The 16452-nt window shown below is 38.6% G+C and overlaps 1 protein-coding gene across 1 annotated transcript in view; it reads left to right on the top strand.

Annotated features, from left to right (window-relative positions):
- slc7a10b (solute carrier family 7 member 10b) overlaps nucleotides 1-15739 on the top strand; it is a 55768-nt gene extending 40029 nt beyond the window's left edge. Inside the window, exons 4-11 of the mRNA XM_075469230.1 lie at nucleotides 2994-3119; nucleotides 3205-3358; nucleotides 7066-7189; nucleotides 9985-10088; nucleotides 10174-10270; nucleotides 12328-12477; nucleotides 12591-12768; nucleotides 12870-15739. Of these exons, the coding sequence (XP_075325345.1) occupies nucleotides 2994-3119; nucleotides 3205-3358; nucleotides 7066-7189; nucleotides 9985-10088; nucleotides 10174-10270; nucleotides 12328-12477; nucleotides 12591-12768; nucleotides 12870-13000 (1064 nt within the window). The 3' untranslated portion in view covers nucleotides 13001-15739. The remainder of the gene's footprint in view (nucleotides 1-2993; nucleotides 3120-3204; nucleotides 3359-7065; nucleotides 7190-9984; nucleotides 10089-10173; nucleotides 10271-12327; nucleotides 12478-12590; nucleotides 12769-12869) is intronic.
- The last annotated feature ends 713 nt before the right edge of the window (nucleotides 15740-16452 follow it).

The following is a 16452-nucleotide window of genomic DNA, read 5'->3' as shown; positions in this document are numbered from 1 at the left end:
GAAGTATCTGAAGAACTTTTTGTGGAATATTTGTTGAACATGTGGAGTTTAAATGATCCAGACCCACATTACTGGTGTAAGTGGGGTTGGATCCTCATTGCAGTTGTCTTTTCTGAACAATTTTTTCTGACCATCTCTCCTTAACCCTATTATGCTTTTTTGTACCATTTTTGTTGGTGTCTGCCATGTCTATTGTGACTAACCTTCAATGATAACAGTTTAACATTTATTTTGATATTGCTTGTTCATTTAGTTAGTGTTTTAGATATTATTAAGCTAATTTTCTTTCTTTGAGATATTTGCTGTCAAATCTTCAAAAAAATCACTGCTGTTATTAGTAATATTAATATTACAATTGGTAATAATAATAACAGCAACAACAACAATACTACTACTACTACTAATGGTGATAACAATAGTACTATATGTATAGCACTTTTCTTAATATTACAAAATGTTTTACAAGGATGGATAAGACAAAAAAAATGTAAGTAATTTTTAGCACAGGCTCCGCACACTCACTGAATAAAGCTCCTTGCTTTCATAAAGAATGCTCAGCTGTATCCTGTGCTGAAGAAGATCCTAAAAGAAGCATTGAAGCCCCTTTCCTTAACATTTCGAGAATTCAAACAAACCTGATCATGGCTGCCACTTTGAAATGTATACATACTCCCGTTCCCGTTTTGTTAGATAAAACATATGAATAATAAAAATAAATACAATAAAATTACATTAGATTTTTTTTTAAATGGCACAATTTTTTTTTAAAAATACTAAAAAGTATGCTGTTGCCCCAACAGGTATTTGAAAAGCAGATTGCACTCTGCAACACAGACTTGTAGACGATATGTGATATTTTGGGGCAAACATTGAGGGACCTTAGCTTCCTCAAAAAGTAAGTCTATTCTGTCATTTCTTGTCGACAGCCTCAATCTTGTATTTACAGTCTAGTCTGCGAAAGCCACAGGTAACCGTAAAACCACCTCCACCTTCTAACCCAGGATGGAGGCAGTGTTTGGCCTGCTCTTGGTCCTCCTAAAATCAACAACCTTCTCTTTTTTTAGATCCATCCAGGGACAAGCAAGACAAACAACCATGCACACTGTGCAGTAAAGTAATGATAATATTTAATATATATAATATAGTCCAACATTTTTCACACAAGTGAGTGATTTTGTAGTTTTTTCCTCTTATTGATCTGAATAAAAAATGACAACATTTTTTTAAGATACATTTTTGGTATGTTTTACAAACCCAGAATGATAGAATATTTACTGTTAGATAAGATTGTTTTGTGTCTTATCTGGAATTTGGTTTTTCTTTTTTTTCTCTATTTGCTCCATCCTCCAGCAGTTGTGATTCCATCATTTTTGCCAGGGTTGTAGAACTTTAGGGACATTCAGTACTAGAAAGGACAGTGGGAGGAGAAGCCAAGCTGATGCCGTGCAAGACCACAGAGTTGTGCATTAGACAGTGTAGACCTGTCAGGCTCCCTAATTGTTTGGTTTCTGGCCTTAGACTGATGAGTAAATGATATTTACCATGAAATCCTGTCAGTGAGGTGAAACGTTAGGACTTCCTTGCCTCTAATGCTATCACTCTTCGTTTTCAGGGCTGGATCCTGAAACATGAGCTCTACGAAGAGTGGTAGAGTGCACCCAGACAGTTTTGTTTGTCCCTCGCAACGGAAGTGGTTTGTTTTATAGGTCTGACAGCTTGTCTTTGTGCTGGAGAGTGAGGCCGCCATGAGAGAGAGCAGGGCAAAGCCAGTGGCAATGATGGACGAGGTGAAACAATTATGCCCTCCCTTACTCGGCTGTTTCCCACATTCCTGCCTCCCATGGCAACTGGCTGCTGCTGCGCACTGCTCCCTGACTTAGAAATAGTACCATCTTGCTCCTGATAACATTACGGGAGCACTCAAAACATTTTTAGTGTTGAAGTCAAATTACATGTCATGGTTAGCATTTTTTAGCTTATAAGAAGTAATAATAAAAGATCAACTTTAACACACACAAATAAACACATAAAGATGACTTATTTTAGTGATGACATGAGGAGACCACAAGCTGCGTGTGTTAAAAACTAGAAAATATACTGCACTTTTTACCATCTTACAATTCCCTCAGTTTTTTGGGTGCTATAAAAATCTAGAGACCTTCTTGCAACAGGATTTGTCTTGATGCCAGTGAGCGCTCAGACCACACACATTGTTGAATTGGACCTGGTAAATTTGTGACTCTTTCTTGCACAGTTGTGGCATTATTGTGTAAATTCTATCTGTCCAGGGACGTCAGACAAAGCACAGTACTGTGAAAAAGTCCTGAGCCATTCTTTATATCTTTTTTCCCTCCAGGAGTCAGATATTCTTGAAATCTTGAAATGTTTTGAACTTTGAACAATTTTTTTGTTTTTGGGGGACATTGACTTTTTCATTCATATGAAATCCAGTCCTTGAACCTGATCACTTTATCCACTTAACCCTGACCTGCGAATCGTTCAGGCATTAAAAAAGATATCCAACTCAAGGTTCTAATAGTGTTGTGTCCACACATAACAGTCAACTTAGCAAGGAAGTCATTTAAATTGTATTTTCAGGCTCTTCATTACTACCGATTGTGTTCAGAAATTTGTGTTCCTCTCAGGGGGTATAGCTGTGACTCTAATACTCTTTATATAGTGCTATCAAATGTCAAATGTTTTCATTAAACTTCAAAATTATTGACTCATGTTTTCCCCCTGCCGTACATACAAAACAACCTAGACTGTACTTTTGTGTTTAAAGCTAATTTTGCTTTGGGTTGACCCCAAGCCTGCCTGCCTGACTTTATATTAATAGATTAAGAAGACTGTAATATATCAAAGAAAGAAAAAAGACAAGATTATGAAAATGAACGCAATGTTTACACTTCATTATCCATACCTAGAGCCCAGTCTGTTGTTTGTGTGCTCTCGTGGTTGAACTGTCATCAAACATTTTCATGTTTCCTCAGTGCTGCTGACCTGGGTGAACTGCTCCAGTGTCCGTATGGCCACCAGGATCCAGGATGTCTTCACAGTGGGGAAGCTTATGGCATTGGGCCTCATCATTGTGGTTGGTCTGGTGCAGATCTTAAATGGTAATTCTTTCAGTCTCAGTCATTTTACTGCTCCTGAATGGTTTATAAACTAAACTAATAACTCAAAAATGTAATTGCATACCAGGCAAGTATGAGGCGCTGACTCCCCACGTGGCATTTTCACTGGACAGGACACCATCAGTCGGACAGATTGCTTTGGCATTCCTGCAGGCATCCTTTGCTTTCAGTGGCTGGAACTTCCTCAATTATGTCACAGAGGAGGTGGTTGAACCCAGACGGTGAATATTTACAGTTCTCATGACCTTCCTACTCTGCTTGCAGAATTGTCAGAAATATGCCAGACCTCGAGGAACAATTTTGTTTAAATTTAGTTTTAAATCTTTGCATTGATAGAAATACTTTAGCAAATCATTTAAAAACTTCCAATTCAACTTTATTTGTTAAGAACTTTAAAAGAACCACAGTACACCAAAGTGCTGTATAGGATAAATAAAGACGTAATAAATAAAAGGTTCTCAAGAAATTGCAATAAAAAAATGAATGAAATAAAAATAAATTAAAAAGTGAGAGCATGAGTAAAAATAGCAGCCATACAATAAGAGAAACAATAGAGTCAAATCAAAATAAAATGAAATATAATAAAATAAAAGTCAATGTCTCACATAATGTTAAAAGCCAAGGGAAAAAGATGCGCTTTAAGGAAGGATTTAAAAACAGATGGAGCAGAGGCCTGTCTGATGTGCAGAGGCAGATTGTTCCAACGTTTTGGAGCTGCAACTGCCAAAGCATGATCCCCTCTGAGCTTCCTCTTAGTTTTTGGCACACTCAGGAGCAGCTGATCAGCTGACCTGAGCGAGCGGGTGGGTGCATATGGGTGTAGAAGCTCAGAGAGGTAGGGTGGGGCAAGGCCATTGAGGGATTTAAAAACAATTAAAGCAATTTTAAAATGGATCCTGGAGTGTCTGGGCAGCCAGTGGAGTGAGGCTAAAATGGGGAAAATGTGCTCATATTTACGTGGGGGGCGGCAATGTAACACCATTCAAAGGATATCTGTTGGAACAGGGAAACACGAGTTAATGACCACAATAATATCACATATACATAAAGAGAGTAAAGTGAGGAAAGGTGTGACAGATGAGGCCCCCCAGCAGTCTGGGCCTATAGCAGTTTAACTATGGGATGTTTCAGGATCACCTGAGCCATCCCTAACTATAAGCTTTATCAAAAAGGAAAGTTTTAAGCCTGGTCTTAAAAGTGGAAAGGGTGTCTGCTTCCCGGACATTTACTGGCAGCTTATTCCACAATAGAGGGGCCTGATAACTGAAGGCTCTGCCTCCCATTCTACTTTTAGAAACTCTGGGAACCTCAAGTAAACCTGCAGTTTGGGAACGAAGTGCTCTGTTAGGAAAATATCTTACAATGAGATCCTTAAGATATGATGGAGCTCGGTCATTAAGAGCTTTATATGTAAGGAGAAGAATCTTAAATTCTATTCTGAATTTAACAGGGAGCCAATGAAGAGAAGCTAAAACTGGAGAAATATGATCTCTCCTGTTCTCATCAGAACTCTGGCTGCAGCATTTTGGATCAACTGAAGGCTTTTCAGAGAATATGTGGGACAGCCCAATAATAAAGAATTACAGTAATCCAATCCTGAAGTAACAAATGCATGGACTAGTTTTTCTGCATCACTCTGAGACAAGATGTTCCTGATTTTAACAATATTACGAAGGTGAAAGAAGGCAGTCCTAGAAACCTGTTTTATATGCGAGTCAAATGATAAGTTCTGGTCAAAAATAACTCCAAGGTTCCTCACTGTAGAACTAGAAGCCAAGGAAATACCATCTAGAGTAACTATATAGCTAGACAATTTCTCCCTGAAGCGCTCAGGTCCAAAGATAACGACTTCAGTTTTGTCTGAATTTAGAAGCAGACAGTTCTGAGTCATCCAGGTCTTTATGTCTTTAAGACATGCTTGTAGTCTGATGTGCAGCAACATTTTGAACCATCTGAATACGGGTGATGGAGGACGCACTAACCCCCACATAGAGTGCGTTACAGTAGTCCAGCCAAGTAGTAACAAAGGCGTGGATTCTCAAACAACTACCTCGGAAGGATTGGTTTATTTTGGCCAGCTGTTTCAACTAGAAAAAGCTTGATTTAACAAATGACCTGATGTGGTCCACTTTAAACCCCTGGTTAGTGACGGTGAGTTTGACTACCGACTGCCCACCCACTGCTCCAAACATAAAATCAAAATGTCATGGTCCACTGTGTCAAAAACAGGAATTAAAGCTAACAGCACGAGGGGTCACATGGCACTGAAAGGATCGGATTATTGGCTAAATTACAATCAGAATGAGTTATTAAATTCATGTAGACACCTTAATCTGACAAGAAATTGGATCGGATCGGATTAAGACCCCGAGATAACTCGGTTGAAAGTCAAATTGAACGTGCTTGTAGACGCTGAAGCACGTGTTGAATTGGACTTTGCGTTCTGCGCATGCTCGAGATTTTTTCCCGGGGTCGGGAATCGGAAGTCGGATATTACTGTTGTTGTTGTCGCCGTCGGAAAGAAACAAACAACGCAATGGCCTTCATTCGCCATTTTCTCCAATGCCTGAGTTTGTTGTTGTTGGTGGTGAAGAGGTCAACAGGAAGTGGCTCTATTAGCAACAGTTGGAATGGGTACAGCGCCACCTATCATACCGGGGTATGACACGCTTTGTGCCTCTGAACCGATTCATTCACCGCCATATATCCAAGGAGAATTTCCCTTGCTCGAATAAGGACCATAACCCAACTATAGCTATAATCGAATTACTCTCATCATGTAACCCTACTGACAGTCACCAGAGTCAGTAGCTAAAAAGGATATCATTAAAACCAGACTGGAAAACCTTGAGAATGCTATGCTCTTCGAGAAAGGCCATTAGCTGACAGTGGACTACCTTTTCGAGGATTTTTTTAATAAAAGGTAGTTTGGAGATTGACCTGAAATTGCAGGGGAAAAAATGCAGGATCAATACCAGGTTTTTTAATCAATGGTTGAACAACAACATGTTCAAATTTTTCAGGGTCTACACCTGAATACAGACTGCTATTTATGACAGTAGTTACAGATTGGCCTGCAGTGGGGAAAACCCCTTTGAATAGTCGAGGAGGGACGGCATCATATAGATGATAGGGGCCAGAGGTGGCCCCTATCAGTATAGAAGGTGCCACCTCTGGCACCTTCTATACTTTCATTACCCCCTACCCGAACCAGGGTTTGAATCCCATTCCCGCTTATCTTACCTCTTTTATTTCTCCCCCTACCCGAACCAGGGTTTGCATCCCCACCCCGCTGTGACTGGTGTGCAGTTGGTGAGAGGCTGAGGTAGCTTGTGGCTGTAAAAAGATGGTTGTTGTGGTGTGAGGAGCAGATCTATATAGGGAGTATAGGGAATTACTCACTGAGTCTGGTCCTTTATTTATTTATTTATTTATTTTTTCGTTAGCACAAGTTTCTTGTGTTTACCTTGAATAGGGATGGCTCAGGTAATCCTGAAACATCCCATAGTTAAGCTGCTATAGGCCTAGACTGCTGGGGGGCCTCATCTGTCACACCTTTCCTCACTTTACTCTCTTTATGTATATGTGATATTATTGTGGTCATTAACTCGTGTTTCCCTGTTCCAACAGATATCCTTTGAATGGTGTTACAATGCCGCCGCGGCAGTTTCCAGTTTATAGTTTACTTTTCTGTTGACCTTTCTGCTCCATGACACTCATACTTTGTGTGCTACCAGTTCTTTATGATTTTTTTAATGGTAAAGCCACTTTTTTTATCAGTAACTGTTTTAGGTTAATATTGATATTTGAAGTGGATCGCAATTAAAATTCTCTCGAGCTCATATTGCTTGGTATCAACCTTCATGCATGTTTAATTAATTTGGGGTTTTGCATGTATCATTTGTACATGGTGTCTGGCTTCGGTCAGGAATCTACCTCGTGCCATCTACATCTCCATTCCACTGGTGACCTTTGTGTACACGCTCACCAACATCGCCTACTTCTCCTCCATGTCGCCTGAGGAACTGCTTTCATCCAATGCTGTGGCTGTAGTGAGTAATGTGTTTAAACAGTGAATGGTGGCAAAAGCCTGCTGTCACATTTATGCAAAATATCACATTTATTAAATGCTGAAAAAAAATTCCTTTATTAGGAGCACTTCAAGTATCCAATAGGAGACAGACAGACAAATATAATTGCTTTATGGTAATGCATATTATATGTATTCTTAAAACAATGCAAAACAAATTGTTTTGTCAAAATACTGTTCATTAAACACTGAAACAATGTCTGAAATATTCCAGAATTGGATGCAAGAACACAAATGTTTACAACATTTGCACTGGACATCTTGCAGACACCTACCTAGTAAGAAGTGTAGTAGATCAGTGAGTATGCCTGTTTGAATACAGCGGCAAATCCTCTGAAGCATTTCTGGTTAATTAGTGTTTTAATACTCTTATTTATACCCTTTATGTTGCTTGTTGATATTGTAAATAGTTTAAATATATCTGATGTTGCTACCAAAAGAATCCAAAAAAAATAAAAAAAGCTCAGCTCAGAGATTTCATTCTACATCCTGAAACAGCTCCGACCTAGCAGGCACAGCTAGCTTGTTTCAGTAACGCCCGAACCAGTGTATCAGAAGCAGTGCAAATGAGCTCACTTACAAACAAGCACACCTGTTGATAATTAGGAGCTTGGAGTTAACTAACACTTAAGAATGAACCTGATCCAATAAAGAGAGGGGTATTTCTGTGCCAATTTTAGAGAGCACTTGGACGTACCTTTACAAAAAATTTGTAAAAATATCAATATTTTGTGCGATTGTAACAGGCAAAATGACATCTATGGTGGTGATAGTCATGCTGTTAAAATAATCTATGTAAGACATTGCCATGATCGTTTTCTCACCATATCCAAGTAATGTTATTACCTGAATCCAACCGGTAAGTGACAAAGGTGTTTTAGAAAGGTGTTGGTGTATTATCAGTGGAATGTAAAAGCGCCTCACTTAGCTTCTCCATCCAACCACCCATCCTTCCTCTTGATGAGGCTTCTTAAAAGACAGACTTTAATGGCGTTCGTTCTAATCTGGAAAAACTCAACAGATTCCTGTTTCCCCTCTGCCACTTGTAGGGGTGGTACTTAAGAGGACGCAGTTACGAGCCATTTTGAGGACGACAAACAAAGCCTTTATGACTGTTTGAGTGGGAAGACTTGTTGACCACAACCACGTCAGGCAAAAAAGTTAAGGCATGCTTTTTTCGGCAGTGAATAAGGGTGCACACGGCAGTGATTTGTGAGGCGCAAATCTCAGTAGATAAGTCTCTGTAAACTTCCATAATATTACATTACGTATTTAACTGGGCCAGGCGCACAGATCAGTATTCTTGCCTTCTAGGTACAAATGTACTACTGTGCCTCACTAATTGATACCAACTGATGGTAATGCTTTTAATGCTAATAAAAAGTGTTCGAGTTCATCTGGGCTTTAGAGTCTACAGTGTCCAAATTATGTGCTCAGGCAATTGAGTTGTGAGCTGAGCTGATTTATGATAAACTAGAACCCTTCCCAAATCCCAAATTCCATTGGGTTGTAGCCATGTTTCATGTAGGGATTTTAGATGTTATGCCAATTATTTTTTACTAAGTAAACATCCAGAAATAAAATATAGACTAATTGCTGTAATACACTGACATTACTTAAGGACATCTGAGATATGTCTCGTGCATATGCATTACGAATCATTGTGAATCAAAGTGATCATTCTGGTTAGCTTAGAACAGTTAATTGAATTGAATATATTTTAGTTTCAGAAAACAAGAATTAATGCTTTAACCAAGGACTCTTTCATTTTAATTTTTTATGTAACCTCTTGTCACTGTATTAGACATAATTAGTATTAGTATAAGTATTGTATTAGTATGCATCCAGAATTTGACCAAAATAAGACGGATTTCCCTGATTAGCATATCCTCAAAGGGAAGACAGCCTTTAAAACAGCCCAGGCTCAGGCTGTGGCTACACGAAAACGTTTTTCACAGTAAACGATACTTTTTCTTATCGTTTGGCTGTCGCGGCCACACGGAGCCGGCGTTCCCACTACCCCAAAACGATAGTTTTTGAGAACGGGTTCCAGAGTGGGAAAGTTTGAAAACGGCCTCGTTTCGTTTCCATTGTTACAGCTAAAACGTTTTTGCGTCAGTCAAACGTTGACGCTGTGAGCCAATTTTAACACTTCTCTATTGTCTCACAGCGTGGCGTGACACAGTGGCGTGTGTACTGCATCGTTTCATCGTTTTCATCCGTTTTCGTCTGGACCTGAGTCTTTACAGCAGCGCGTTGCCGTGTGGTCGCAAGAATTTTCGTACCCGTTTTCAAACAAAAACTCGTTTCGTTTTCGTGTAGCCGTAGCCTCAACTTGACTCTACTATACATCAGTCCATCAGTCAAAAGTGTCACATTACATGTACATCAGCTTAGCTGTACCTTAACCTTAAACGGGATTTCCTATAGCATTGGCACATGTTGCTTGCAGGTTGGTGTAGGGCAGCTATTTGCAACCTACAGAGATGCATGCACACATCTAGCATGCTGACAAGAATCTTGTCAATGGTTTCTTTGTTTTTGTAATAGTTGGGCATCTGTTCAATCAAACTCTTGGTTGAGCGAGATAGAATGACAGGAAACACATCTTTTTGTTAGGCTCAACATCTTTCAAATCAAACCTTTAGGAAAATACACTTGAAGTATGACCTTGTATAACACATTATCCCTGTATCATATTGAGGATTTGTTTCAGTCATGTATATGTCAGTGTTTCCCCGTTGTTCTGCTGTTCAGACATTTGGGGAGAAGCTGCTCGGAGACTTTTCTGTCATCATGCCAATCTCAGTGGCCCTGTCCACCTTTGGAGGAATCAACGGCTACCTGTTCACCTCTTCCAGGTGAGCCTAAATTCCTTTTTCAGCATGCTGCACGGCTGATGCTGTGGGGTCACAGCTGCTGATCATCTGCATTATGTTTCTGCAGACTATGTTTCTCAGGAGCCAGAGAGGGCCACCTGCCCAGCCTGCTCGCTATGATCCACTATAAGAACTGTACACCCATCCCAGCCCTACTGGTTTGCGTATGTGCTGTCTCACATTGATATCTCAGATATTACATTTAGTCTTACCTTTTGTTTTCTTATACAGTGTTTTAATGGTTTTAAACCATGTGGTTTAATCGAGTAGATTATTAATGTTGTTATCTATTCACTCTCTTGTAGATTCATCTTTTGATTGTTAAACATAATCCAGAGTATTTGTAATATGACAGACAATCCAATAAAAAGCCCCGCTACATGTTATTTATATAGTCTTTCAAACCCGAATATGTTTCAGTTGAATGCTTGTTGTCCTTTGGCCAGCTGAATCTGTAATGAAACTGATTGCCTCACAGGGAACACTAAAGTTTTCCCAAATAGAGTAAGAGTATTATATTTTTGTATCTTCACTTCAGATCAATTCAATTATACTTTATTAATCCACCAAGGAAAATTATATCATCAAATCAAATCAAATTTATTTGTATAGCACATTTCATGTACAAAACAATTCAAAGTGCTTTACATAAAATAAAAGCATTGGCACTTGGCATCTATCTTTGAAAATAGCATTCCTTTGGTTATAATTTAAACTGCAGCAATATCGTTTCCCTTTTGAGATTGATAAAGTTTTATTAAATTGAATCAAATTGACTATCTGCAGCCGGGTGTAAAAGGTAAGGCTGGAGGTTGTCTGGGTCTGCAGATTTTTTAGAATCTAGTCTCTTTATAGCAAAAGAAACTTCACTGACAGAGAATTCAGTAAATGAAAAATTGTGGTTAAGACACAAAGCCCTTTGTGTGGAGACAAAACGTGGGTGATTATCCATGAGAAACTGTGTCAAACAGGGAGCTGGAGGATTTTAGCCTGTCAGCCTCAGAACCAGACTTCCCGGCAGCCGCTCACCAGCTCGGAAGTGAACCAGGGGCCGTCACAGAAATACTGTCATACAAAATACGACCCCAGTTAAAATCATACATATTCCAGAGATAGGCCTGTGGATATAAGTGCTTAATATTTCTTCTTTTGATTTTTTTTCTTTTAGCATCCCTAACAGCATCAACTGCAGCAATCACTTAAATCATTAGCAAAGACCCAGATTGCAGAGTATTTATGTGGCATATTGATGATAAAAAGATCAACAAGAGATTATTTGCCTGGACATTTATGATTAGGGTGAGTGGGGCAATCAATAATCTGAGTAAGATTGAAATAAGGCAAGATGCTTTTAAATCATTAGACACAGGTAAGAGCCAATCCCAGCTAAACCAGGATCACATTTATTGGATGAGTTCTTTAAATGAAATTGAGCTGCTCTATTGATGCTAAAGTGTCAGTGGTGGCTGAGGGAGGCCTATATTAGCCAACAGCAGTTCAAAACTGATCACCAGACAAATCAATACTTAATGCCAAAATTTCAAAAAGCTTAAGAACAGATTTAGAAAGCAGAACTTGTGAGGGAAGACTAGATTTAACATATTTTGCTTTGAAAGAGGCATGGAGAACTTTAATCAGAATCAGAATCAGAATCAGAATCACTTTATGAATCCCTTGCGGGAAATTCCTTTGTTGCAGTGCTCTCATTACAGAAAAAAAGAAAAGATGAATAAGAATAAGATAGGGAGAAAAATAAAAAATAAAAAAATCTCAATATGTACAAAAATACAATAAACAATAAACAGTCTTTACAATGCTACTCAGTAGCTAATTATTATTGTTATTGCACATGGTGAAGTAATGTCAGACACTGGAATTGTACAGTTTGATGGCCACAGGCAGGAATGACTTCCTGTGGTGCAGCGTGGTGCAATCAGTCTCTGGCTGAAGGTGCTTCTGTGGCTGACCAACACATCGTGAAGAGGATGTGCAGGATTGTCCAGCATGGATTTGATCCTGGACAGCATCCTTCTGTCTGACACTGCTGTCAGAGAGTCCAGCTCCTCTCCGACAACGTGGCTGGCCTTGATGTGTTGATGCTTTGATGTGTGCATGTGTTTGCATAGGCTAAACAGTGCTGACCGTGAACTGTGAGTTGACTGGAACATGTTAAAGCTCCTTCAGTATTCATGACATTGTTATACTTTGCCATGTGTTACAGTGTACTGCTACCATTGTTATACTGTGCATTGGAGAAACACACAACCTGATCAACTACGTCTCCTTCATCAACTATCTATCGTATGGTGTCACCATCGCAGCTCTGCTGTACTACCGCTGGAAGATACCCAACCTATACCGGCCTATTAAGGTTCAACCAACAAAACCAGTGTCAGAAGTGACCATCCATTATGAACACAGTCATTTTCTGTCGTTGGTATTCGTAAAACTACCATCACATTTGCCTCGTGTCTTCTTCCTCAGGTAAACCTACTGGTTCCTGTGTGCTACCTAATGTTCTGGGCATTGCTGCTGGGATTCAGTCTTTACTCAGAGCCGGTGGTTTGTGGTGTTGGCCTGGTAATTATGCTTACTGGTGTACCTGTCTACTTCCTGGGTGTCCACTGGAAAGAAAAACCAAAGTGTATCTACAACTTCATTGGTAAGTTTTAATAAAGTGCTTATTTTAAGAATTTGGTTTGACCCCTACTCTCTCTAAAATAGCTAATATATATATATATATCCTGACTTGTTTTTCTGCAGAGAGGGCAACATACGTGGGCCAGAGGTTGTGTTTCGTGGTCTTTCCTCAGTTTGACCCCACTGAGATTGCTAGTCCTTCAGAGCGGACTGACCGGTCATCAGGCAGGAGCAGTTTCTCTGACAATTCTTAAAACTCTTTTCTGAATATGTCAGTATCTTTGTGATTTTACTGCAGTTTCACTCTGTCATTATGTAAGCTCAGGCATCTGTTCCTGTCATGGGAACCTCCTGTCTGATCTTTGATACTGAAAGACTCAGTTGTTTCTTATAGTCAAGTGGAAATGGCCTCTGTTCTGTCTGGGCTGCATGCACTTTTTATTTTCATTAACTCGTCAAGCACAACAATCTAATGGCCACAGTGCCACACTGTGAAAATGTCTTGTCTTCATTTTGAACCCATTTGTAGCTTTCTCTGTAATATGATGGAACGATGATTGACAAGTCCACGGTTACTCCTTGTGAATATTACTTGTGTTTCATTGTGCCTTAAGATCTTTTTACACCAATTCCAAAACAAAATTATTGTCAGAAACTCGCACACTTCTGTCAACATGCACACTGAGCACAAACTCCACAGTTCCCATGGGCCTCTGCTCCTTCCACCTGCTGTTTGACCACTTTAATTGTTATGCAGCTTTGCATTAGTATACCTAATGTATACTTTTCAGGGGTTTCTCCAATGATATGTTTGGTCCCACAGGAATAGATGGGTTGAGACATCATGTCAAATGCGAATATCATTACAAATTACTAACGTACACCCAACAAACGGAAACTTGGAGCTCTGTTGGCTGCTAATAATGTAAATCATCTAATGACCAACATGGAACAAAAGCTTAATCATCATCATATTGTGAAGTTCACCCCATGTCTTGTTACTGTGACTTCTGACTGAGTGGAGGGATGTAATTGTTATCTTTTTCAAGATTGGACCCTATCTTTGGTCCACAATGAAACATCTCTACCTCTACAAAATGATTTACTGATTTTTGGGGGGGTAAATAGTAATGTTCTCCGTGAACTAAGTCATTATAATGATTTTATTTAATCTATCCAGTGACTTCACTCAGCTATCCTTTTGAAAATGTGAGGAAACCTTTTTTTTTGTTTGTTTGTGTGTGTGTGTGTGTCTGTGTCATTTGATAAATCCAGCTAACTCTCAGGAGTTTGCCTTCACCCCAGATAAGGATAACATTTGTGGTTTAGAAAGAAATGATTTAGTTGCTGAGAATTTAATTGTATTTTCACCTCAGAATGAATTTGACAATTTTGGTCTCCTTCTGATTCTCCATGTAGCGCCACCATCACAACTTCAACATTTTCACTTGTCCAATGCTTTTGACCTCAGTTCACCCATATGTGTAGTTATAGTTAGAAATTGTTAGCATCCTAGATTAAGACTGCAGCGTGTGAGTGTGCTGATATCCTGACATTAGCATTCATGTGGAAGCATTGCTGTGCCTCATGACAGCAACAAAGAGCTGCTGGTATGACTTTTTTGTTTGTTTCTCTTGTTAGAAAGTCATTGATTATATCCTTTTCATGTTTATCATTTGAAGGTCTTTAGCACAAACCATTTATGACATGACTAAGCTAAAAAATAAGCAACATAATGCCATATGTCAGAGGGTAAACGTAGGAAGTTAAGTGCTCACATCCCAGACAGATTCTGTTTGGGATTGAGTGTGAATTCGAATCAAATGTTTTGCCATATTAATTGGCTTTAATCCCATTACAAATGATTTGTTTTGATTTTCTTATTCTTTTTCATTTTCCAGACGGCATTATATTTTCAAAGTATAACATGAATGGGATTCACAATATAAAGTACAAATACATTTACTCAGTATAACATGAAAAATGCATTGACATCACCAGTCAAAAAAGGGAGGGCAAGGGTTACAGCTAGTTGAACATGGCTATAACAAAGATCAGGCAGGAAAGGGCAATTTATTTATAGTCAGTGTTAGATTACAATTTACAGATTAGTTACTTTATTTGATGAACTTCTGTAAGCGCAATAATTTGCTGTTTGCTGCTAACAAATTAATTGCAAACTTTGTTCCAGTGACAAAGGATCTACTTTCTAACCAGCTGCTACAGGAGACACTCATTTGTCTTAGAATATAAACAGTAAATAATACAGGTTTCACTTTTCTCAGAAACACAGATGGAAGTTACTCTCAGTGAGAGATTGTACTGAGTTTCTAAAGCAATGGAACAGTGCAGGTCAGATGTGGTAGCTATGTTGTTATATGTTATTCTCTGTTGCATAACTTTCTAAGTTGCCTTTTACTCATGGGGTTTGCAGACATATCTTTATAGATAATCTTGAAGCCTCATACAAGTTTAGAACATGAAATGAAGGTAACACCACAGCCGACCTGTGCTCGCTTTATGGAGCAGCTCCTCTGTTTAGTGAAGTCCTGCTGACCATGCAAGTCTTGATCAAAAAATCAGCTATTGGGACAGTTTCGGTTCCGCTCAACAGAAGGCTGGCTTTTTGGTAAGAATGTCAAAAGCACCATTTACGGAGTGTCATCAATTGCTTTGTTAAGGGTTGATTAATCACTTATTAATGTTTTACAGACCCTTTTAATAGTTTTCCCTAATGTTTTTTTAAAAAAAATAAAGACAAGGAGTGTTATGATGTAGCAGTAATTTCTTGCACCCCCAAAACTCTTTTTTATTAATGACTTATAAATGCTTTATTAAACATTATTAAATGGCTCATCAACCAGTTAGCGAGCCATAAGCAAGATCTTATAAACCATGAATAAAGGGTAAGGGTAAATGGTGCTGTGTGTGACTGTTTTATTTAATGATCTTACACAACCAAGACATTGAATAGAAATTCACAAATTTAAATTTCCCACATCATAGATACAAACATGTTTTTTTTATAAATACACATTAACTACATTTAAGAATTAGTGCAACTGTATATTCAGATGTGGTTTATCAACTGATTCACTGTATTAGATTTGAAATCATTTTGTGGGTGCTCTTTGGTTTGATCATTTTATAGTTATTTGAAAATACTTTGGTCCTCAGTGATCTCTTGCTTTGAAATGCAGAATGTAAATGGGTTTAAACAAACTAGATGCTGCATAAAACTCTGGTGTTTCTTGCACAAGATGAGTAATCTATAGCTAACAAAGTATTTGAGTTAACTTTACCTGCTGCTCTCAGCCCAGTCCTGCAGTATGATGGAATTAATTATTGACTTCTGCTGTTATGATAATCAGACACTTACAAATCCTTCAACCCCTTCCTTGATTATTGTTTTTACAAAGCAAGAGTCTAACCTGAATGTGGCACCTTGCTGTATGTTATGTACGGTGTATTATCAAGTCAGTCTAATGCAAGATTTGAATGAGACAGAATAGGCCTTTTTAAAAAAAATATATATATATATATATCACACATGCAGCTCCACTTATTCTTGATAAGTACTGGATTTCTCATATCTACTATTCAAGTTGGTAACCCTGCAATATTACTAAACGTTCTCACAACTGCTAACAGTACAAAGTCAACTTTCTATAAGTTCTGGCCCTGTGTGGTACCTATTTATATTCTT

The sequence above is a fragment of the Odontesthes bonariensis genome, chromosome 7, assembly GCF_027942865.1.
Source record: "Odontesthes bonariensis isolate fOdoBon6 chromosome 7, fOdoBon6.hap1, whole genome shotgun sequence".
In the NCBI taxonomy this organism is placed as follows: Eukaryota; Metazoa; Chordata; class Actinopteri; order Atheriniformes; family Atherinopsidae; genus Odontesthes; species Odontesthes bonariensis.
This window is presented reverse-complemented; position numbering and strand designations above follow the sequence as displayed.